The 24,904-nt window shown below is 52.5% G+C and overlaps 1 protein-coding gene across 1 annotated transcript; it reads right to left on the bottom strand.

Annotated features, from left to right (window-relative positions):
- Positions 1-90: 90 nt before the first annotated feature.
- On the bottom strand, positions 91-24,515 carry SNRNP200 (small nuclear ribonucleoprotein U5 subunit 200). The gene is made up of 45 exons (XM_020890421.2): positions 24,320-24,515; positions 23,635-23,798; positions 22,428-22,599; positions 21,376-21,568; positions 20,833-20,888; positions 19,603-19,701; positions 18,809-18,961; positions 18,604-18,703; positions 18,298-18,434; positions 17,634-17,717; positions 17,364-17,537; positions 16,933-17,070; positions 16,553-16,708; positions 15,695-15,865; positions 14,476-14,669; positions 14,137-14,260; positions 12,911-13,060; positions 12,597-12,707; positions 11,685-11,816; positions 11,328-11,516; positions 10,794-10,991; positions 10,003-10,155; positions 9,810-9,890; positions 9,462-9,545; positions 8,770-8,876; positions 8,501-8,619; positions 8,073-8,227; positions 7,767-7,956; positions 7,430-7,603; positions 6,894-7,054; positions 6,399-6,626; positions 5,877-6,068; positions 5,614-5,792; positions 5,350-5,501; positions 4,404-4,512; positions 3,834-3,942; positions 3,191-3,380; positions 2,929-3,093; positions 2,635-2,756; positions 2,229-2,372; positions 1,955-2,131; positions 1,431-1,591; positions 1,264-1,345; positions 549-641; positions 91-466 (listed from the first exon to the last, which is right to left on the bottom strand). Exons 1-45 carry the CDS (start codon positions 24,362-24,364, stop codon positions 323-325), a joined length of 6,411 nt encoding a protein of 2,136 aa, XP_020746080.1. The 5' UTR covers positions 24,365-24,515; the 3' UTR covers positions 91-322.
- Between the last annotated feature and the right edge of the window lie 389 nt (positions 24,516-24,904).

A 24,904-nucleotide genomic window follows, 5' to 3' on the forward strand; every position in this document is an offset into this window, starting at 1 on the left:
CGTTCACTGTACACAAGCTCAGGGCTGAAAAACGACCCTTCGACTGGGCAAAGCAAACTTTTAATTTGGAATCACTGCAAAGACACATGGTTTCTCCAAGTCATTTTATTAGAACATGTGAGTCAAAAGGAACTACAAAGAACATGCCTCAAAATGCTGTACACGGTTTGTGCTCGACACCTACAGACACTAGAGCCAGAGTGTGGATGGCAAGGGAGCCGGGGAAAGCAGGAGCAGGTTTCCACCACTGAGGTCCCATACGCTGTACACGTCCCTAACTCAGGCTCAGCTCTCCTCTCTGCAAGAGTGAAGGCCTCTGGACTCAGTCTGAGTCACTGTCTGTCTCGGCTTCCTTCACATCCACGCTGAATTTGTACTCCTGGTCACATCCCATGTAAGCGTCACTCATGAAGTACAGCGTGTAGTTGTGGGCGCCGGTGGCCGGGGCCACAAAGTCAAGTTTCACCTGGAGACAGCAAGCAGAACTCAGGACCCGCTCAGATACCTGCCCCCTCTTGCAACCCGCTGGGGCCAGCGGACACACTCACCTTGGCCTTCTGCTGCAGGGTCAGCCTCTTGATGGAGATGAGACTGTTGGACTTGGCATCTCCAATCACCACCCACCAGCCCTCTTCACGTTTCTGTAGTGACCAAAACCCAACAGTCAGTGTGTAAAACCTGATGGCTGTGACACCAGGTGAAAAGTTACAGAAACAGGAAACCAGAAAGAAAGCTTTCAAAATTTTTGGACCAAAAGATAACTGGATACAGAATTTTAAACCAAGTTTCTCATGTGAACTCAATTTTGAGTAGACAGGTGAACTCTATTGGTTCTGGCTCACTTCCGTGTCCCAGAGTACCTTCTCCCATTTAGCGCCTGACACTAGATCCAAGACTCCACTATCAGACATCTAGTCTTTGCGGCTGGCAGCTTTGAGTTCCTCAGAGACCCTTTTAGGTAAAAGGCAGACACGCCAGAGGACAAAACATGTTAACATGGAGGTGCGCCTGTCAGCAGAGTGGATCCAAAGTAGGCCTTGTGCCAGGACTTCCCTCAGCAACCAGTCACCTAAATTGCCTTAAAGCAAAAAAAAACTAGACTTCCACAGAAAGCACTCACAGCCCCCAAATTAATCCTCAGCCTTGTGACATCATCACTGCTCTAGACTTCTCTCCCCTGATGACTATATGCCCTTGCACCACAGACCCTAGCCAATGGGCAGGGCCTCGAGGGGACCCCAGGAAGCCAGTCCCAGCACGTACCTGCGGGAAGAGAGGTGCGATCACAGGGCCCGTGACTTCCTCCTCCCGCTCCAGCTGCACCAGCACCACGACTGGCCCGCCACTGTGGGGGAGACACCCGGGGCGCCGTCACAGCTGTGCCCACTGGGGGCCAACCTGGGGCAGCCCACCTGGCCCGCGTGGCTCACCTGCGGATGGCATCCTTGTCCACCACCTCGTAGGACAGTTCAATGTTGGGGTAGCGGTTACAGAAGCGGGCCACGTCCGCGATCTGGCTGTCTGACAGCTGGAGCAAGGCGTTGCGCTCTTCGTCCTCCATTTCCATGATGTCGAAAACACTCTCCACCCCCTGGGCGGGCAACAGAGAGGTCAGAAGGAGCAGGCCGACGACCAGCAGAGGACACTGGCTCCGGCGATTCACCCTCAGCCAGGTGACTCCGTTAGTACTCTAAACTCCCCTCCCCAGTGGCTCCAGCCCAGGCTCCAGCCCATGGAGAGAGGCCACTGGCTCCACAGGCTGGCCAATTTTATTCCTATGCTATCAGATCATCCAGAGGACACAGCTCACAACAGTCAGGCTCCCTGGCGCCTTCTTGGGTAACACCTTCAGAGAAGCCAAAACGAGATGTCTCCCCTCCCACAACCAACCCCAGTGCAAGATGCCTGGCCTCCAGACTTGGCCACCCAACACTCTGATAAAGGCCCAGCTCACCTTGTCTGTGCAACGCTTGATGTGCTCGGAGGTGAAGTGCGGCAGCTGTTTCAGGTAGGAGTCCTTGGACCACATGGCCTGGGTGACCATCTGGGCCAGCTCCATGGCCGCCAGGGCCGGGCTGAGCCAGCCGTTGCTGGAGAGGACGTCCACACAGGCCTGGATGAGCCGGATGGCCTGCAGAGGGACAGACGAGCACGCGTGGGCGGGGTGGGCACTGCTGCCTTGCAGGCCACGCTCAGGCCCCCACGCCCCGGACGCCCAGTCTCCACACCTTGCTGAGGATCTCCTCCGTGTCCGACTGCAGCTCGGCACTCAGCTGCATGCGGGACAGGTGAGCCTGCAGAAGCAGGTTGGTCTTGACGTGCGGGTCGTTGAACTTAGGGTTATTCAGCTTGTGGGGGACCTTCTGGGCCAGCTGGAAAGTGGAACAGAGAGCAGTTGGTGAACAGGTGACCCTGCCTGAGACCCGTGCTCAGGCCCAAAGCACCACTAGTCCCAGGCCCACAGCCATTCCACACTCGGGGTAGACGGTGGCTGTGGGTGGTGGGGGTTGAGATGTGTGTGCAGTGTGTGAGGGAGCTCGGGGCGGGGGAGTGGGTGTTTTCCTGACCAGACAGCGCGATACTGTGCTCTGGGCACGGGGGCCGAGCTTCACCCTGCTCGGAAGATGCGCTCACCTGCCGCAGGAGATTGTCTTCGTGGTGCCGGATGGGGATGTTCTCGTACTCGGCCGCGTTGGAGATGATCTCGATGAGCCCTCGCACCTTGGTCTTGGCGTTCAGGGACATGCTGAAGAGCTCTGGGAGGGGAAGGGGAGGACATGTGGGAGGAAGCAAAGCAGGCAGAGGAGGAGTAGAGTTAACCGCTGGGTAGCCTGGCTCCGCCCTGCAATGCGTCCCTCTGACAAGCACACGAGGCCCTGGCAGCCTCGTCATCTGTCATTGCCGTGGCTGCAGGCCACGGGCCCTCACCGATGGTGGTGTAGTTGATGTAATAGTAGGCGGCGATCATGCCCAGGTTCAGGGGCGCCACGTCCATCTCGTCCTCGACGCTGATGCACTTGGACTGCTCCAGGTCACTGAGGGTCTGCTCCACGAGCTCCGACAAGTGGTCAGACAGGTGACGATGGGAGATGCCTGTGAAGGTGAGAGGTAAGCAGGGGCATCCCAGGGAGACGGCGAACGCGGGCTGTGCAAACCACCGGAGGATGACGCGTGCGCCATCGCCACTGACCCTGCAGATTGTAGTAATTGGGGTTCTGGGTCATGCGGCGGTACAGGAAGGTCCAGGTGAGGTAGTCCACAGCGTCCTGCTTGTTCTCGATGGTCTTGGTGACGATCTCAGCATTGAAGTGGTCATGCATACAGTGGTCCAGGTGAGACTCCACCGGCAAAGGCTCATACAAGAACTTCTTGAAGAAATCCTATGGGAAAGAATGTCAGTGACATCACAGTACACAGTCAATGACAGAACAGTCACAAAGGAAGGCCAAGGGCAAATGTGGCCCCTGTGCAACAGGCACGGCTCATACAAAAGGAAAGCAGCCAGCTGCACGGGCAAGGTGAGCTGGGTGTGTATGCCCGCCCCCCCGCACCACGGTTATTCCCACCGTGCAGGAAGGACGCTGAGCCCCGCCGTGAGCAGGGCATGAGGAAGACAGCCCCAGCCAGAGGGCAGGATCTCAACACACACTCGACAGCAGCAGCAAAACTCAAAGGCTACAGAATTCTACGCGGGGAAAGGCTCGTTACAAAAGCAATGTGGAAAAGAAAAAAGACAATATAAAAAAGCAAGCAAAGACACCTATGGGAAGAGAGATTAAAGAGTCTGTCCTGAGGCCCAAGCTTGGAAGACTGCACCAGAGGCCGGGGCTGACCTTCTTGGAGCCCTGGCACATGATGACGCAGCGCCCCTCATCATCCTGCAGAGGGCGGTTGGCATGGCCCACCATCTGTAGAACGTCGTAGATGGGGTAATCCACGTACCTGGAGACGGAGGGAAGAGGACTCAGGACGCTCCCTCCCTGAACATCGAAGAATAAAATGCAGATACAGGGAGATATGGAAAATCACAGCAAACTTCTGTGAGTGTACTCAGGCCCTAGTGTCACAGGCAATCTATACATCAGTTTAGTTTTGAAGTCCACCCATCTAACGCCAATAGCCAAATAACTCCATATTAAAGCATTTGACATGTAAGGCAGGCTCCCAAACCTCACAGCCATACAGTTCATGAGTGATCAAGTCCACCCCACTCAAATCCAAACCGAGAAGCAGGTTCAAGCATCAAAAATAAGTCGGCACAAATAAAACCCTTGCTGGGGTGGAATCTCGGCTAGCTATTTATTTCCCTAATACCTTTTCTTCACAATAGTGACCTGGGTCTGCAGAGGTTATGCTCATCTTAGGGGAGAGGGGCCCGATCACGCACAGCACACTGCACTCACGCGTGGATCTTGCCGTTGTAGTACTGGGTGTCCATGATGATCACCAGGTGGGCGGCCACATTCATGCCCCAGCAGAGACTCCGAGAAGCGACCACCACCTGGATGGCCCCTGAGCGGCAGAGGGGAGAGGAGGCTGAGCACAGGCCCCTGGGAGGGGCAGGGCCTGCTGCCTCCGGGGCAAGCCGCGGCCTCCCCGCTCCACAGCGCAGAGCTGAGTGCAAAGCGGGGCGGGGACGGCGTTTCATGACTGAGGCTGACAGTGCTACAGGGGGGGTCTGCCTGTCACTGCTGCTCTGCTGGGGGCTACCGTGCAGGAAACGAGGTCACGATGGAACAGACCCCCAAGCCAGAGAAAGTCAGGCTCACACTCCTGCCCGACAGGCAGGCTGTGCCGACTGGAACACACTAACACCAACTCAACCACAGGCTGGCCAGTCCATGGCAGCAAAACCGGGCTCTGAGGCGCCCCAAACCAGGCAGACTCAGGAGTCAAAGAGTGACAGTGAGTGATTCTGGCAGGAGCGCTGCTGCCGCAGCTCCCTAACCACCATCAGAATACTACTCTGAACAAAACACCCAACGCCAACGAGAGGAAAGCCCGCAGCCACGCAAGGGAGACGAGCAGCACGGACTCCATCTCTAAAGCCCAACCACCCTGCCAAGTCCCTGTCCGTGGAAAACTCGGTCCAGAGACCAAAAGTCCAGGTCTAAAAACCCAGGTTCTAATAGAGTATGACTATGTGCCTGCCTGCTTTCTCATCTACCAAGTAGGTTGTTCCACCTTCATCTCAAGGACACTGAAATAAAAGATCAAATAAAAGATGAGAAGTATTATGAAAATGACGGGCGTGCCTGCTGCCGAGACATCACCCACACGCCAAAGTGTACTCCACACCCCGCGGACACCTGGAGCTGGTCTCACTGCACCGCAAGGCCTGCTCTCTACCTGAGCTGAAGAGCTGCTCCACCAGGCGCCGCTCCAGGGGGCTGAGCCCCTCGTGCAGGTAGCCCACCCCGTTCAGCAGCGTCTCCTTGAGCGTGCTATCACTCAGCTTCTCCAGGTATGGGATCAGGTCCTTCTCAGTGCAGTGCAGGAACCTGGGAGGCAGGAGCACTGACTCAGCCCGCAGCGGGCCACCCCCCAGAGCCCCTCCCGGGGGTGCTCGCTCAGCCCCACCGCACACACAGCACCTGGCAGTGGGCCACCCACCTCTGGCGCTGGATGTCAGCCGCGCACGTGGTGAGGATGTCGATGGCGGTGAGGCGCGTCTGCTTGCGGGAGGGCACGAAGACGATGACAGGCTTCTTGGGCGAGTGCTTGGTGATGGCGTGGTACACGGGCTTGGCCATGGACAGCAGGCGAGTCTGTGTGTGGCTGATGTTGAAGCCCTGAGGCCGGGGAGAGAGAGGAGGTTAGGAGCCCGGGGAAGCTGGGCAGCAGGGCTGCGCGGGAGCCAGAAGCGTGGGCCCCACCTGGATGTGCAGCTCCAAGGGTACGGGGCGCACGTTTGGGTGGAAGTTGAAGGTGGAGGTGGCGCTGCAGCCCAGCCAGTGGGCCACGTCCTTCGCGTTGGAGAGCGAGGAGCTGAGAGCCACGATGCGGATGGGCCGCTCGATCTGGGAGGAGATGTAGCGCATCCGGGAACAGATGACCTCCAGGACGGGCTGCAGAGAGGGGCGACTGATCACTGCAGGCCTGGGTGCCCTGGCCTCGGCCCTGAGCGTCTTGTGGGCAGCCCAACATCCTCAAGAGGATCTCCTAATGCTCCCTTCTGATCAGGAGCTCTCCCGGCTCTGGGTGCACCTCTCCCCAGCCAATCTCCTCTAAGCTATGCTAGCCTCAAAAAAACGTACTAAAAAATCTCAGGTCCTCCTTTGGAGACAAGGCGACAGGCAGAAGCTGCCCCTCATCTGGGGCCCACATGTCAGGCCCAGGGCCACGGCTACACTGCAGGCCCAGCCCCGCCCCTCTGCGGCAAGGCCAGCCAGCCGTACCCCATTCTCGCCCCCGATGAGGTGGACCTCGTCCACCACGAAGAGGTTGATGTTCTGCACATTCTTGCGCTGCTTCCACCGCCGGGAGAGGATGTCCCACTTCTCGGGCGTGCTGATGATGATGTTGCCTTTGCCCAAGAGCTTCAGGTCCGTGCTGGTCTCCCCCGTCAGGAGCACCACCTTCTTGCTGAGCCTGTCCTGGAACTTCTCATACCAGTCCATGTATACCTGGCAACAAGACGTCAGCGTGTCAGCATCAGTTCATTCATTTGGAGAGAAGCCTGAGAGGCCGAACACCGAGACCTGTTGCTCTTTAGATCTCAACCTACTAGACCAAGTGACCCGAGAGCTTTTCTTTAGAGTGCAAACTGAAGAAAATGCCCCCCAGCAGGTAAAGCCTTGCCCCATTTGGCTCTGCACATTTTAGGGCTCAGAAAAACCTCAATCTGGACTCGCGATGAGAACAGCTACTGGGAGAGTGCACACAGGACGCACCTGTTCGGCCAGGGCCTCCATGGGGGTGATGTAGACACAGCGGCCCTCTGAGTTCTGCAGCAGCATCCGCAGGATGGCAAACTCCGCACAGATGGTCTTCCCGCTGCCCGTGGGGGCCCCCACAAACACATTGTCATCGCTGTTGTACACAGTGTTGAACACTGAGAACCGAGAGAGAGGCAGTGTGACCCCTAGGGAGGCTCACCGGGGGCCATGTGGGAAAACGCCATCCACCAGTCCAGAGGGGCAACCAGCAGGGGCGAGGAAACGCAGGCCTGCGCCTTCCGGCCCCTACCTGCCCCTCCCAACACGAGGAGGAGAGACCCAGGTGAGGAGCTCAGGTCCCCTGGAGGTCTGCTGGACGCAGAAGCAAAACAGGCCGGAGCTCCCTCCTCGCCTCTCCGCCGGTCTTCTCAGTGACCAGGAGGTCAAACCGAAGGGGACCGGCTCCCCTCCTCTACCCCTCCAAGCTCTGTCTCCAGGGGACCTTTAAACGTCCCCAAAGGAACTGCCCACCTGGAAACGCAAACACCTACCCTGGGTCTGGATGGGGTTGAAGAAAGGGAACTTATCCTGGTAGAGGCTCTCAAAGGCGCTGTTTCTCAGGGCAGACACAGGCAAGGGCTGAAGGTCTAGCAGCTCGGTTGGGGGCGGGTACTTCTCTGGCAGGATGAGGTGCCGGAAAGAGACAGGCAGCTGGGTCTCACAAGCTGCCAGGAGAGAAACAGGAAGGGCTGTGAGCGCGCTGGGAACCCCAAAGCAGGTCGCATGTCAGTCTCCCCAGCTAAGGCCAGCCCAGCACAAGGGGTCAGATCTCGTCTGAGCCCCAGGGGGAACCTGGTCCCGGGGGCCCCGTGGAGGAGGTGCACTCACAAAGCCAGCGGTCGGACACCACACGGATGAAGTACTGAGGGGGCAGTGGCTCAAAGACAGGCACGAAGAACGTGATGAGGTGCTCGTCCTGGGCATACTTGGCCTTGAGCAGGAAGTACTCGTGGTGCAGGATCACCTCACTGTCCACATCCTCCACGAGAATCCAGAAGGCTTCTGATGAGCCGTGGACCTGCCAACCCGAGCACGAGGGATGGGGACATGAGCCGAGGGGTGAAGGGGGGCTCAGCCCTCCCGCCCCACTCACCACCAGGCCCAAGATCTGCCCCCCGGTGCGCCCAGCTGGACCTTCTCGTCCCACTGGAAGTCGGGCGTGATGGTCAGCTCCACCTTCAGGGTGGAGCGCGTGATTGGCTGCAGGTGCACCGACAGCTCCAGCTTGGGGAAGAGGTGGACGTACTTGTGAATGGTCTTCCCCATCTTGGGCATGCGGATGAGCTCGCCTGTGAGGACACGAGGGTGCGCACGGCTGCAGCCCAGCCTGATGGCCGGTCTGGCGGACCCGGCCCTGAGGGAAACGGGTGGGTTCCACTCCAGGCATGGGCTCTCCCCCCAGCTCAGGGGCCCACGGGGTTCAAAGCTCTGAGACCAAGTGCATGGAGCCCAGCAGTAATGGGATAAGACATCTGCGCGCAGGGCTTGGGGCCAGGAACGGGGAAGCAGGCGGGCGCAGAGAGACACCTGAGCTGTACAGATGAGGAGGGAAAGACACACACCTATCTCATTGTGGTTCAGGTCGTAGAGACGCTCAAAGGGGAAGTTCTTCTTCTCGATCTTCTTCACAACCTCCTCAGGGAGCTTCCGGAACTGGCGTAGAGGACACATGGACTGCCACCTGTCCAGGAGGGAAACGGAACCTTCCTGGTCTCAGCTTCTCCCCAGGTGCACACATCACACATCAGTGTGTGCTCCAAGGCTTTCCCACCAGGTCCTCAGCCCGAGCACCCCCAACCCAGGACCCAGCTTCCAGCTCGCTGGGACTTACATGCGTTTGTCGATCATCTTGCAGAGGTTCAGGGTCTTGTCTGTAAGCTGCGCCCAGCCTCGGTTCAGGACAATTTCAAAGATGGCCCGCATCAAGCGGCCAGCCGACTGGGGAAAGAGGAAGCATTTCCTCTGTTAAGTATCCACTGTCCCCAGAGCTAATGAAGCCACTCTACACATAGTTTAATCACCTCGAGCTGTGATATAATCAGCCACATCAACTCAAAAACCAAGTCCCCCAGAGATGCTTGGGGACACAACAAAAAATGGGGCTCGAGCTCACTGCCCAGTGAACGAACATACTGTTCACTGCGTGACTTTACAGCTTTTGGCCCATTTAGCATTTAGGATCCTAGCAAGAGTAAAGGTGCTAGTGACTTGCCCTGAGAAAAAGACAGAGTAGCTAATAAAGCCTTTGGCCATTTCTAGGTTTATTTAGGAGCCCAGCAACCATAGTGGAAAGTGCTTCTCTGCAGAAAAGCAGACACATGGAGCCTCCCAGGTCTCTCTAATGACCTCACCTTCCCAAGAGCTCAAGATGGGCAAGAGAGTCCACACCATTCACACAGCAGCCAGCAAGCCAGCTGTGGCCCAGCTCAGCATCCTTCTCGCTCGCTAGCACCAGCCTACTTTCTCCCAGACGCACACAGCACAGGGGCCCATGACTATCGGGGCAGCACAGCCCACCCTCACCTGAGTCACGTAGACCATGTCGGCCATCAGCGCAAAGCCCTCCAGCTTCAGCTGTGAGATGAAAGCCTGCAGGAGCACATTGATCTGGAAAAAGGCAAGAAGGAAGGGCGATCACTGCACCATCCACAGTGAGTAACATTTCTGCTCCGGGCCTTCGTGCCAAGTAAGATCTAAAGATCTTCATCTACAGACACTAAATAATTGATATTCCATGCAATAAGACGTGAGAAAGACGCAGAGACTGGGAGAATGGGACAGGTTGCCCAGCACAAGCCCAAGCCCCAGGCTCACCTTTTAGAGACAAGGGAAACCACCCGACTCTGTCCCGAGCAGAGGAGATGGGCTCACCTTTGCACTGGGCTCCTCAATGCTCTCCTTAACCGGGATGGGCACCCTCTCCAGCAGCTTCTGCAGCTCCAGCTTCTCCTCCTGCCACAAGCAGGAAGCAGGTCAAGGAAAAGCCCAGAGATCGAGGAGAGAACCACCCGGCAACATGGTGGTGAGTACCAGCTTCCGGTTTCCACATACTGGGTGGACTCACCTCTCTCACAGTGATGTTCTTAAACTCTGAGGACAACGAGAAGACTCTGAAGAGCTCAATCTCGCTGAGGGTCGGCTTCAGCAGCTGGTTGTAGGTCTGCACCGTATCATTGGTGATGTAGTAGTGGCTGGCTATACGGCCCAGTTCTGTCACCTGTGAAGAAGGCAGACTCAATTCAAGGCTGATCGTTAACAAGCAGTAACCTCTCACTGTGGACAAGAGATGCCCACAGAATGGACTCACAGCAATACAGTGCCTGGCTCATGTGCGGGAAGAAAGACGGCACAGGGATCTCCCTGGTGGTCCAGTGGCTAAGACCCTGAGCTCCCAATGCAGGGGGCCTGGGCTCAATCCCTGGTCAGGGAACTAGATCCTGCACACCCCAGCTAAAAGATCCCCCATGGCACAACTCAAAAGATGCTACATGCTGCAACCAAGAGCCAAGATCCTGTGTGCCACAACTAAGACCTGGCACAGCCAAACACATGTATTTATTTTTAAAGAAAGATGACCCAGTTAGCTGACCCACAGTGACCTGATGCCAGCCCAGAAAAGAGCGCACAGTCAGCCACCACAGCTCGAGATGTAGAAAGAGGCACCATCAGGTTGTGCACCGCTTTGGAAGCTCCCAAGTTCAAAGGGCACAGTCCAACACTGCCTGTTTCTCCACTCTTCCAAGCAATGGGTTAAGTAGACAGGCAGGCCTCCAATCAAGAAAGCCATTTGAAAGACTGTTTCCAGGGGCTACAACTTCTGTGGGGATCTGTGCCTCCCTTCCTTGGCCCACTCACCTGGAAGTTGCCCGTCTTCTTGTCGTACTTGACCAGGTTGTTCTTATCCAGCATCAAAGCAGCAGTATGAACCAGATCCAATCGGCGCTGGTCTAGCAGTGGGTCTCCCTTGAGGTCATCGTGAGAGATGCCATAGAGGGTCGGGGACCGGAGCATTCGGATGTACAGGTAGGCGTAGCCCAGCCAGTTCACTGCATCCTGTCAGAGACAGAACGTGGGTCTCTGCATGTAGAACTGATGTCCACATGAAAAGCTCCCATGGAGGACTTCAGAATTAATTCCCAACTATGAAAATATATCTTACAGTCTCATGAATGTTCATAATATTTCAATAAGAACACAGTCCTTACTGAGATTTTGGCAACAAGGGGGTACAGTCAGTCACAGACCCGAGAAGCGTGAAAGCACACTTACACGGAAGGTGTGGAGCCCAGGGCTGGAGGACCCCGGTGCCGATGGCCCACAGCACCTCACTCCTGGTGCCCCAGCCCCTCTGGAAAAGGCAAGAGGCGCAGGGAGCAGAGGCCACCCCACCTTTGCATTCTGAACGTTCCCCAGCACGATCTCCGCGTTGAGCATGTCGGGCAGCTTGGACACCATCTGGCTCTCGATGGGAAGCTGCTGGTTGAGGAGTGACAGGTAGTACTGCAACTCTCCGTGAGAGGTGATGAGGATGCCTTCGCCCTTGGTGTCGTACTGAGGTCTTCCTGCTCGCCCCAGCATCTGGTCGGAGACAGCAGCCCAGAGGGCCATGGCCACAGAGCTTCCGGCTTCTGACTCCAGACTCCTACATCACAGAACCTCACCCTCCACCTGCCACCTTTGGGGTATGCTGGCATCTTACACACAGCGTGCTTTTCCCCACCAAGAATAAACTCAGAAGCTCCATACTTGCAGGATGTCCAGCGCTCCTAGTTCAGTCCAGCGCCCCTTCTCCGGACTGTACACCTGGGTGCCTTTGATGATGACGGTGTGGGCAGGGAGATTCACACCCCAAGCCAGGGTTGCTGTGGAGACTAAAACCTACAGAGGAAAGGCAAGGCAGTAAGAAAGACAGACCTCGCCACGAAGGGAGCATATCCACAACATAGCTTCAACTTCTCTAGGCACCCGGACTCAGGGCTTCTAGCAGGACTGAGGTGGGTCCCGAACTTGTCAATGAAACATCAGAATAAAGAGGAAAGGAGTCTTTGGGTTCCTCATCTCTTCAAGAATCATCTCAAGGCTCTAGAGACACTTAAGAGGCAGTAATGCAGACCTATGTGAATCAAGGTTGTGCTTAGTCACTCAGTCGCGTCCAGCTCTTTGTGACCCCATGGACTGCAGCCCGCCAGGCTCTGTCCATGAGATTCTCCAGGCAAGAATACTGGAGTGGGTTGCCATTCCCTTCTCCAGGGGATCTTCCCAACCCAGGGACTGAACCCAGGTCTCCCTCACTGTGGGCGGAGTCTTTACTGTCAGCCACCAGGGAAGCCCGAATCAAGGTTACTAGACACTTAAAAATAGACTCCCCTGAGAGAAGGAGTGAACAAGGTCCTGACCTTACGGGGCCTTGTGTGACAGCATCTGGAGCCACCCACATCCTGGTTTGCTGTGCGTCTCAGACGCTTTCCTAAACTTACTCAGCTTCCCTCATGCGTGACAAGAAGAGTTGGGACAGGTGGTAAGAAGTTACACTGACTGTACCTACCATGGCCCTCTGACCAGGGCTACCTGGGCCAGAAACAGCAAAGCACCGGCAGAAGCACACGGCGCCATCCCCAGCGTTTCCAGTCTCCCCGGTCCGAGCTCTGCCCCCCTCACCTGAATGTGTTTATCAGCGAAAAGGTCCTCTACAAGCGTCCGGTCAACTCTGGTCATGCCCGCGTGATGAATAGCAAAGCCATAAGGCAGCAGGTCCTTCAGCTCCAGGTTCTGGGGAGCAGGCAAAGAAAAGGTGAGGTGGTGAGCCTGCCGGAGGGGACTCTCTCGGAGAGAAAGCAAATCTCAGCCAAGACGCTGCCCCTTGCCTAGCCCACAGAGACACAGCCACCAAGCAGCCCCGGAGGACGGCCTGGCCGACTCGGGCTGAGCCAGCGAGCAGGGAGCAGCGGGGACCCGGGCCCATCCCCCCTCACCTTGCACTGCTCAGCTTCTGTCCGGAGGACCTCTGTGGAGGCTGAGCCCTCTCTCAGAAACAGACCCAGCGTGTCCTTCTCCAGGCACATGTCCCGGATGGCCCTGGCTGTCTTCCCGGTCTCCTTCCGGGAGTGCACAAACACCAGTACCTGAAGAGAAGCCATAGTCGGCCACAGTCAAGAGACACTGCTCTGACAGCCACCCCCGGCCCCCGGCCCCGGGGAATCTGCAGCGGGAAGCAGAGGCTGCACCATCAGCAGGCCAGAAACTGAGGTCTTGAAGAGGGGAGATGGTGGGAAGGCACATGGGCTTGGAAGCCTAACGGAGCCCTCCAGACCCTAAGCAAACAAACCTACAAAGGACGGTGACAAGGGTCATGTTACTAGGAAACCCAACTAACTCCTTTGTCTCTAATAACAAGTTTAAATATAGTATAGATGAAAATTCAGAGGTCTCAATTATAAATTTGTGTTCAGGTATCTGATGAGATTCTAAACAGTTAAGACATATAACAGGCACTGGCCTATATAAGTGGACTTAGGAAATAAGTCTCAGTAGAAAACCAGCACCATTTTGCAGGAAATAAAGTCGTCCAAGTCTTTCTTGCCACAGAAGATTTGTCTCTTCCTCTAAATCCTTATACTTCTTTTTATGAGACAAAATACAGTGTTCAATTAAAAAATTACACCACACTATCCAGCAAAATGCTCACTAAGTTTCCATTTTTATCTTTATTTTTAGAATATTTTTAGTGTAAGCCACTCAAATCTTTCATGGAAGAACCCCTGATAACCTAGACAGACAAGACTGCTTATCTGTGCATGGGAATGCCTTTTCTGGGCATTTTATAATTACAGATTCAACTTCTTTAATGGTTATAAGACTATTTATGTTTTATCTATTTCTTCAAGGCTGTTCTACTAGTTGGTAAATTCTAAGAGACTAGCTCACTTCTTTAAGGTCGCCAAACGTACATCTAAGGCTGTTCACAGTATTCCTTTAACAGCCTTTCAAATTCAAAGGTAACAGATTCTGCAGTAATATCCATTTCGTTTCTGGGTCTATTTCGTTTCTGGTACTGGTGATTTGCTTTGCATCTTTTCTGGGTCTATTTCGTTTCTGGTACTGGTGATTTGCTTTGCATCTTTGTCTCTATCAGTGCTACCCAATTATCAGTAAGTCAAAAATTCAAAGAGGTCAGGAGTGACAAGAAACCACGACAGACCTGATTTTTTCCAGCATGTTCCATGATTTTCTCATAAACAATTTCATTCATGATTTGGAAACGCTTGATGGCTTTCTTCTCCGTGATGCCCACGTACGTCTGTTCTAGAGGCACTGGGCGGAAGCTAGAAGTCCAACAGTCAAATCAATGAGGCTTTGGCACAAAACACTGAATAAAAAGTCCTTTTCACTGCCAGGGAGCAATATGCCTCTTTTAGGATTTCTACCACATCAAAACTAAGGGTCATTCTAAAACTTGAATCTAATAGAGCTACCTGGCAAAGAAGGAAGACATCAGGAAGGTCACCCTGCTTAAACTTCTTCCCGTCTCTTCTTTTACCTGTTGTCAAAGTAGAAGAGGCCCTTGGCAGGATCTACACGTAGAAAGGTAGCCACATCTTCGTAGTTGGGGAGAGTGGCACTAAGGCCAATGAGGCGGACGTCCTCCTGGGTCATTTCAATGTTCCGGATGGCCCTGGCCACCAACGCTTCCAGGACAGGACCTCTGTCATCATGGAGAAGATGGATTTCATCCTAAGGAATGGGAGGGCATCAAATTACCTTTGGGATCAGAGAAATGAGGCCCCCCTAAGAGTAATCCCGTTTTGTAAATACATAACTACTACTGCAGATGAAGAAGACAACAAAAGGGATCCCAGGCCAGGGAACCTCCAAGGATGAGACAGTAGTTACCATGGAACATCCCAGCAAACACGCTCTGAGCATGAGCTGCTTTGCTCCAGTTCAGTGGAAGAATGCTTTATGGTTAGGGAAATCTGACACTTTGGGTAAAGGAATTCCTAGCTCACCTCAAAGATAAATTTCTTTACTAAAAATGAAGCTTCTGATGAGACCAAATTTGTATCAAATAAAGTTTCACCTCAAGGCATTTATCTTTACCAAGAGCAAACAATATGACATGTCAAATAAAGAATTCACAGAGCCTAAGGCAGCGCATCCCAAGTCTCAGCAGGCATTTAAAGCATATGGAAACCTTACCAAAATGCAGACACTATTTCAGTAGGTGAGAGCAGGGCCAGGGACTCTGTATATCTAACAAGACTTTGAGTGGCAGGCTCTAAGCAGGGGTTGACCAACTTTTTCTCTGAAGGCCAGAGAGTCAACATGCAAGGTCTCCTTCCTGCTTTCCCAGAAAACCTCAAGAAACTACCCTCAGGCTGTCGTTTCTCCCTGGGGGCTTCTGAGTATTCAGAACACTGTATCCTGACTCCTATTCATTCCCTCTGAGAAGGGATTACTTATAAAGCCCTTATAGTTCTGGGAATACTAAGCAGCTTTTTAAATTGTCTGCTTACATTTATTTCAAAGTATTTCAGACATAAAAACCCACAAACGATACAGCAGACACCATGCCCCTCCTGGGAAGTGTTTCCACTTAGTGCAAATCCTCACTCAGCAGTAAGAGCAATGCTGCAACAGCTTCCATCACCAAGGCCAGGGACTGGAGGACAGACACTGCAGGAACACTGAGGGCGAGGGCCCAGCAAGCCCTCCCCGGCTGGCTGGTCTCCACGTGCCCACAAGGACACCCCGCTCACCAGGATGATGAGCCGCACGAGCTGGGTGTAGGTGCGTTCCCCGCCCTTGCGGGTAATGATGTCCCACTTCTCGGGGGTGCAGACGATGATCTGGGTGGCACTGATCTCCTCCTTACACAGCTGGTGGTCACCAGTCAGCTCCGCAACAGTGATGCCGTATGTGGCCAGGCGCTGGGAAGGAAAGGCAAGTTGGGCAAGAATGCTGGGGCTAGGGGGCAGCGGGGGGGGGGGGGGGGGCTGGACTCCACACTCTGTGAAGTCGTGAGTGCAGGGGTTAGAGGCAGGCACCAGCCCTTCAGAGAATATCAAGTGTACGAGATCATTGATATGAATGCTTATTTCTAAAACAAATTTGGAACTTCCCTAGTGCTCCAGTGGTTTAGACCCTGTGCTTCCACTGCAGGGGGGCTGGGTTCGATCCTGGTCGGGGAACTAAGATCCCACATGCCACATAGCATGGCCAAAAAATAAAAATTAGTAAAATAATAAAAAGATTCTCTGGGAGCTCTACACACAAGAGGGGGAAATGGAAGCTTATAGAAAACAGACCTGGAATAACATCAGGTCGGTTACCAAGCACTCATGTGAGTGTTTCATAAATATTCCAATAATGCAAATGATACCAACTGCAGAAAATGGCTAAGAGGAAGATTAAAAAAATAGTAAACCCTTGTTAAAGGGTTCATAAACACTCTATATGGGTCAAGCGCCACCTTTGAAGGAAGAAAGAAGTACCACATGACGAGTTCTGGAGATGTAACAAGAATGTAAGGCGAGAAGCAGAGAAGCACCAGAGTTGTCCCCAGGACTTTGAGAGCTGCACCCAACACCTTCTGGAGGGAAGTTCTACCCTCTTACTTTTCCAAAACTGCCCACCATCTCCTGCACCAGAGACCGCATGGGGGCGATGTAGATGATCTTGAAGTCATCCACGTTGATGGTGCCATCCATGTTAATGTGCTTCCCTATCTCCCGGAGCATACACATCAGGGCCACGTTGGTCTTCCCGGCACCCTAGAGACAGGGACAAGAAGGCCTGTGTACCTAGTATACTCACGGCCCCAACTTCCAAGGGCTTATCGCCAAAACAAAGGGTGTCCGGGGAATTTTATCTTCCCATTTAACACCTCTTCCACCAAAGGATATAGAATTAAGGAGTAAGGATGGGAAGGAACAATCTTGCCACCTAAAACATACACCGTGCTCCACAAGAAAAAGGGAGGCAGGGCAGTGCTTACTGTAGGAGCGCAGAGCAGCAGATTTTCATCCGTCTCCAGGGCGGCACGATAGAGCTTACTCTGGATCCGATTCAGTGTTTTGAAGCCCTCAAAGCCAGCCTGGGCATACTTGGGCAGCTTCTCCACTGGAAGAAGTTGCTAGAAAAAAGAAAGGCCGTGCACATCGTATTAGCAACATCCCTGAGCAGACCATGGCTTTGCAGGATTACATTTCCTGGAAAGCTCCATGTGTAACTCTCCTCTGAAAGCCAGACCAGAGAGATCAACACTGTCCCCTGGGCTCAAAACCAAAAACCTGCAGCAGCTTCCACTTCTGGAATAAACCCATAAGACAAATAAAATCTACGAGACAAGGCCACATGGAAACAGTTGCAATACAAACTGGAAGGGAGGCAAAGTGAACAGAAAACTGAGAACAGCAATCCCCTCACTTCTTCAGAGCCGAAGGGCTTGGGCTTCAGGGCAGGCACGTGCACCTCTTCGTAGCCCTTGCGCTGGCGCCGGAAGGACCCGTCAGGAAGCTGGCAGCGCTTGTTGGCCATAAAGTGGCTCCCCTGGGTAAATACAAGGTCCTCCAAGTCCAGAACCTGCCGCGGAGCCAGTGCCTGGGAGCATGTGAAGGACAAGAACACACAGGAAGTAAGCGAGCTGCGCATACGAGCCTCCACCCTCCATGGCCTTGGACATGACCCTGGTCCTACCTCTCCGCCCTGGTCCAGATCCATGGTTTCCAGGTCCGTGTCCATCCGGGACTGACGCACTCGCTCTCTGCGGGACCGTTCCTCCTGGGGTGGGGAAGACAGAAACAATGGCAACGGCTCACCACCACCCCAGCTTCTTGTCCTTTTCAGTCCCTTAGCTGAACTTGACTCACAGGTCAAGTCACTAGCAAGTCCTGAAACAGACAGATGGCCCTTTATGTTCAGACACCTGCCATGGGGACCACCAGAATGACGGTATCAAATAACTTACAAGGGACTATACACGGTCTAGAGGTCTCAAAAGTCAACATTCAACACCCAGCACCAAGGGCTACCCCTGAGGGGGAGAGTGTGGGTTCTGCGTTCAGCAAACACCTGCTGTGCTGCCAGCAGGCACGACTTATTGTGTGGACAGACAGCAGAAGGCCCAGGTGCTGGTGATGACAGCAACAGGTCAGCGGTCTCTCAGCCACACCAGCGTGAAGGCCTTGACTCCATTCTGTACCGATGATCACACTCAGAGCATCTGGAGAAATACTTCACTTCTCCAACTTCCTCCTTTAATAGGAATTTGGCTTTATGCTGTAATCTTCTAACTGGTATCTCTTTTCCAAAGCAAAGACTCTAGCTCAGCAATCGGAGAGGCAAACCACCCAGCCCTCACCCGGATCAGATCCTCCTTCTCCGTTTCGTGCAGCTGGTAGAGGAACTTGGACAGCTCTGGGTCAGCCTCCATCTTGCCCATGATCCTCTCCTTCTCAGCTTCACTCTGTGCGCTGGCCAGCAAGGTACAGTACAAAACTGCCAGCAACGAAAGGGAAAAGGGGAGGTGAGACACAAAAACAGCCTTCAGCCTCGGGATAGAGACAGAAACAACCAAGCGAGGCTGCGAGAGCAACACAGCCTCCATCTCTCTCTCTCTCTCACACACACCCACAGACACGCACAGAAGGACCCATAATCTACTCACTCATCATCCTGTGCTGGCGCAACACCTTGATAAAGTCAAAAGTATTGAAGCCAAGGAGCAGAACCAGCTGGTTCTCACACTCCCGGTCGTCGCTGGCTGTCTGCAGAGAGAAGGTAACACCGCGATTAAGGCCACAGCCACCCGCTTCCTACACTGCCCCATCTCCTAAGCTACACAGGACACAAAAGCAGTATCCTGGCCGTACCTTCAAAATCTCCAACACCTCATCTGCCTTCTTCTGTGACACAATGGCATCATCGTAGAAGCGACTGAGCTGCCGCTGAAGCCAAAAGGCATCAATGTCCCGAGGGTGCAGATCCTTCTTCTTGGAACTCATAAGTTCCCCTGAGGCCACAAGCTGTGAAGGAACCAGGCACTGGGCTCACCCTGGTGCCCTCTGCCCCAAGCGCCTTCTCATCGTCCTGCAACAAAGCTCTCCAGCCCCCTCACAGCCTACCCTCTCCTGAGGGCTTTCTGATGGGGAGCACGGGGCGGGGGGAACTCTGCTGTATCGCCTTCAGAAGCACACCAACCCAAGATTTCATCAACACATGCCCTTAAGAAGCAGGGTGCATCGACATAGGTACAATACACGGGTAACACAGACAGCTAGTGGGACGATGCTGTCGAGAACAGGAGCTCAGCTCTGCTCTGTGATGACCTGCGGGGGGTGGGGGGGGAGGGATGCGGGGTGGGAGCAAGGCTCCAGAGGGAGGGGACATATGTACACATGTACCTGATTCATGCTGCTGTAAAGCAGAAACGAATACAACATTGTAAAGCGGTTATCTTCCAATTAAAATAAATAAACCACTTACATGGCAGGGGAGGAAAGTGACTGAAATCTTGCGAAAATCAAGACACTACACATTTATTACAGCTCACCCTATAAAAGGGTAGCTCAATAATCACCACATAAGAGGACCAAAGTACGGGGAAAAGTGGTACACCCAGAATCCATCTGCACTGCGGCAACAGGCAGGAGTAATCTATACTCACGTTAGCTGAGAGGGTGCAGCGCACCACGGCCTCATCCCCTTCCATGTCATCGTCAGATGCCTCTTCACGAACCTCCCCGTACACATCTTCATCACCTTCCTGTGCAAAGAGCGTCAACCCCAGCGCATGATCTGAAGCTGATCCTGGCATCCCCACAGAACCTCTCCCTGGCGTCTCACTTAAAAGCACGCTCCAGGGTCATAGCAAAGGCGTCTGTGGTGAAACCAACAGCTTACCGGAAGCAGGGTCAGCCTCACTTCAGAGCACTTAATGGGGGATAATACAGAAGCACGCACGGGAAAGCACACAGTGACCAGCAGTGCGGAGACCACACTTGGCTTGCTCACTACTGTCTTTACTCACACTGCACTGTGTACTGAGCACAGGGTCATGGGAAAAGCAAGTCCCGGATAATAAGCATTTATTCAAAGAATAAATGCTGTCAGCAAAGCATTCTTTCAATTTGTTGCTACTTGCAATCATAAAATCCTACTAACTCTATTGCAGGAGGGGGCTCAGCAGTCTTCTGTTTCAATCATCTCATCTGATAGATGGAGACACTGAAGCAAAATGACCTCCCTGAGATACACGACCAAAACTCAGCCCTCTTGGCTTCCAGGTCACTGCTCTCTCCTCTGACTCTCCTGTACAATCCCTTCTTCCTGTCCTAGTTTATGATACTGCAAAGTCAGCATCAATGATCAAGAGCCAAACACACCCACCGAGAACTCGAATACAACTCTGCACATTTTTTTCAAGTGTTCCACAGGTTCCTATTTTTACTTATATTCAAGAAATCCTAGTTAGATGGTAAACCTCATTTGCTGCTGCAACTGTTACTGAAACAACCATACACAAAATACAGGTACATTTTTGCGCAAAGGCGCATTCTTGTGAAACTGGCGGGAGTGCTGAGAAGAGAATTAACACAATAAGGTGAAAAAGCACTAATTCCGCAATGAAATATACACTGTACTTATCTTTCTTCTTTTTGCTGATCCACTGGGTTTACCCTCAGTTATCATACAATTAATACAAGTTCAAACTGCTTGACAATATCAAAAGATAACCACAACCATTTCTCAATAAAACACTATTTGTGCCGAAGTCTGACATCCATACAACACCATAAAACTTATCTGATTTAAGTTAGGTAGCTTCTTTACACTAGAAGTGGTCCCCTTACCATAACAATTTATAAGACACTGTCTGGGTTTGTTTATCACTTACCTCCTCATCAGACTCAAACTGCACATTCACACCATATGTCTCATCAATGTTGTCGTCTGAAACAGTGAGGGATTAGAAAAAGAGGATAAGGAACAGTTAGTAAAATGAGGCACTTGGGAGCTAATTTCCTCCCTAGCTGCCTGACATGCCTCTCCTCAGGTCAGACCTAAGGTCTAAAGACTGACAGGCAGATGATCAACAACAGAAAGCCTCCTGCACTGCCACCACGAGGCTTGCTCCAACCTGCGAGCTTCGGACACAGCTCCGCTCTGCCTCCTCAACCACTTGCACCCCACCCCCATCCAGGCACTGTCCAGGTTTTCTCCCACATTCCATACAATAAAAGGGTCTCAGAGTAAGAAATGGTGGCTGGAATTTAGGGATTGTGCTACCCACCAATCATAACTCCTCCAAAAACACCAAATAGGACATGGGACCCTTTCAAGGCATCTTTCAGCTGCTTTCATGACTGAGGCTAGAAGATCATGCTGAAGGGTCAACAAGCAGCCAGGTGACACGGTCTGGACACCAAGAGCTCCTTACCCATATTCTGGATCTCCTTGTCTCCACCATAGTCTGTGATCTTTTTGCCCAAGTTTACTAGCACATGGTATCTGGTATCATCTGTCTGACCCAGCAGCAGATCAATCTCCTTTCTCCTTTCCTTGTCCCGAAGCTTTTCATTCTTTAGAACAGCGAGAACTTCATCTGCTGCCCCACAAAGGATATCACGTGGCTGGAGGCAAAAAACAAAATTACTTAGAAAGAAGAGAGCAGGACAAAGAACATCAGTGATGAGCTTCACACGACAACAGGACACAGAGCCGCGTGTTTCTTAACGCCTGCACACCAGGCTCTGAGCACTTTCACTAACGTGAACTTAAAATGCCACCAAGGGAGACTCCTCTGTTTCAAAACAAGACTACATTCAAAAAAAGAAGGGGGACTTCCCTGGTGGCCGAGTGGTTGGGTCTCCACACTTCCACTGCAGGGAGAAAGGGTTCAACCCCTGGCTGGGGAATTAATATCCCACAAGCCATACAATGTAGCCAAAAATAAATAAATAAAAATTTTTAAAAAAAGACATAGCTTGCACAGCTGTCTGCCACATTCCTCTAAATGACAGAGGCACTCGGCAGTCCTGGCCTGGCCCACCAAGCTTTTGGTAATTCTTTCTCCTCACCTCCTCTAGCAACCACCTCAACCAGGGTCTCTCAGAGACTCACAGAGGGCCTTAATCTAATCACAGACAATCTTAAAGAGTGCAAATTCCGGATACAGACTGCCTGGGCTCATACCCTAGCTCTGCCAAACACTACTTCCATGACTTGGGCAAAGTTACTTAAATATTCTTTGCCTCACATCTCTCCTGCAAAATAAAAAATGAATATTAATAGCACCTAGTCACAGAACTAACAAGACTGAAAGAGAGAACACACATAAAGTGCTACCTCATGTAAAGTAAACATCAGCCACTTTCGCATATTGGAACGGCCCACACAGGAAAATCTACAAACAAGGTTCCTCTGGGGGCCTTCTGGCTGTGACTTCCTCCCTCTCCAAAGAAATGTGGCTTCACCCTCTGGCTGCCTCACCTGGTCCCCAAGGGCAGCCTGGATGAAACTGAGCAGCACTTCATAAGTCTCCCGGGTCTCCTTGGTCTTGGGCTTATAGATGATGCCCACCATCTCGTCGATGCCCTCTGAGAGCAGAGTATAACCCTTCATCTTGTTGATGTCGTGCCGGTCCTCATCACGCTTTCTTCGCCTAACAAGCACATAGTATGACATTGAACAGGTAGAACATTCCCGGTTAATGGTGAGACTAAGGCAAGCCCACCCTCCTCTTCTCAGCTTCATGATTCACAGGTAGTATTTAAAACCACAAACATGTGCCCCAGCAAATGATTCCCATTTGGCTTTGATCACATACATGAGTATTTCTTTATGGGAACCCAGTAAGAGCAAGGGAATCCCCTGTCATCCTCTCACTAGATGCACTACATGCTACATGAGACATCCTCCCCGTTCATTTAAAGAGACAACCCTTTCTACTTTGTATGACAATATTATAAGATTGGACTGGACTAGTTTTCATTGCTCAGACACATCTTCCTTTCCTAGCCAGGGAACTGAAGTTCCAAAGGAATCTACTGCCATTGATTCCTGGAAAAGAAGTCATACTCTGCAAAGTGGAAGACCAATGATACGTAACTCATCTCAAATATAACTGCTTTAATCAAAAGTGGACCTACGAATTTTTGAGACTTCATCATGGGACAAATACTGATCAGGTTCGAAGGGTAACTGTGAGATAAAGTTCAATGATTCTTTAAAGTTTGGAAAAATATCATCGTTTCCCAAAGTAAAAAACCAAACAAACCCTAACTCAAAAAAAGCAAAACAAAACACCAGCCTTTCATGCTCCAATGGTAGTTTGTAACAACAAAAGAAAAGGCAGGCAAGAGCAAACAAAAGAAGTAGCAGAAAGTTAATAATAGAAGAAAAGAGTTACTGTGACAAGAGTTTACCAAGAGTCTTGAAAATACCATGAAGAAAATTAAGATCTCTCTATGGATGAGAAACACATGCTGGAAAAGGGTCTAAAAGTTGTTTTCCACTTCAGGTACACTTGTTAAGGCCAAAGAATCTTTCAATTCTTATGTTTTCACCTTCAGTGAGTTGTCTTAACGCCACTGATGGCTCAGCTGGCATCAAGCAATTGAACAAACCACTGCTCAAACACCAAGGGAAAATGGATTCTGCATCTGAAGAAAAATCATTTTTCCCCTTTGATACTCACTTAGCTCTTCTTTCCTCTTGCATCTGTGGTTTGGTTCGTTGAGCCTTATCTCCCATCCGGGTGCCCTCCAGCTTCCCAACCAGGGATAGCACTTCTCCTGTGGGTTCATCCCGGCGGGTCCGGTCAATGAGAGAGCGGTCAGCTTGGAGGACAAGATTCGAGTTCTGCAAAGACCACAATATTACTGAAGCTCTGAGGTAAGCAGGACTCAATTTCTACATCACAGGGATACCAGCTGACAACAAAGAATCGGAACGACTAAACATCGATAATCACTAGTCGGAATAAAAAGATGTTTTCCTTGAAAAGCGCGTCGTATAATCGCGCATGAGCAAAGGGCAAACAAATAAATATATCAATCACTGCTTCTAACACTGCTCATAACTCCCACCTGGGAAAAGTGTCGGGCACGTTGGGGAGGACACATGGAAGGGGGCGGGAAGAGCGCTGCCGGGACCGGGACAAACACTCCTAGCAGAGCTCTTAGCCCATCCCGGTAAGAGCTGAGCCCCAATCACCAGTGGGGTTATTCATATCGCCGTGTACCCCCACCTTCGCCGGGTTCTGATTTCTCCTCTGCTTTCGCGGTTCTCTCGTACACCTTTAGACTGAAAACTCCCTTCCTCAGCCTTCCTCTCCCTATCGGACTCCCCCGCCCAGAGCCCTCCGCCAAGCCCACACGCACCGCTTTGTACTCGTACTGCAGGCTACGGGCGGTTACATCCGCCATGGCCGCGGCAGCTCAAGAGTCTCAGAGCTCCGCTCCCCGGACCACACGCTCCAAACGGTCGCCGATCTCCGCTACCACCGTGCCGGAACGACGCAGGAGAGACGCACTGCAGCCGAAAGAGAGCGAACGAGAGCGATACGCTCCCTTCCGCTTCCAGGTCGGACGCCGGAAGTGCAGGCGGGAAATAGACCGGGCGTGTGCGCCCGGTTTGGGACCGGCGAATCCTGCTACCCTCGAGTGATGGTTCCGGAACCACGGCCCGTACTGTCCTGGGCTCTGGCCTTCGGCTCCCAAAGACTTCCCACACCAGAGCGAAACTTATGCCTGCTTAGCACACTGTCCTGTCCCAAGTGCTTTTCTAACCCCTTCTTCCTCTGGTAACAGTCCTATGAGGTATGCAGGCAGGGAGGGGCTAATGAGCCGGATTTCTAGCTGAGGAAACTCTTGCACCTTGCAAGAGACTGAACCGTGCGTGTGCGTGTGCGCGCGCGTGTGTATTATCTTCCTTTTGGTTTTTCCTCTGTATTAAACAATTGATGC

Source organism: Odocoileus virginianus, chromosome 2 (assembly GCF_023699985.2).
Source record: "Odocoileus virginianus isolate 20LAN1187 ecotype Illinois chromosome 2, Ovbor_1.2, whole genome shotgun sequence".
In the NCBI taxonomy this organism is placed as follows: Eukaryota; Metazoa; Chordata; class Mammalia; order Artiodactyla; family Cervidae; genus Odocoileus; species Odocoileus virginianus.

Excerpts from the sequence above, each read along its gene's own strand:
- SNRNP200 (XM_020890421.2), bottom strand. The coding sequence starts at position 24,364 with ATGGCGGATGTAACCGCCCGTAGCCTGCAGTACGAGTACAAAGCG. Across the intron at positions 11,517-11,684 it reads GAGCGCTGGACATCCTGCAA|ATGCTGGGGCGAGCAGGAAG; the intron begins GTATGGAGCTTC and ends GTCTCCGACCAG. Across the intron at positions 467-548 it reads CCCTGCAGCAGAAGGCCAAG|GTGAAACTTGACTTTGTGGC; the intron begins GTGAGTGTGTCC and ends TGCTGTCTCCAG.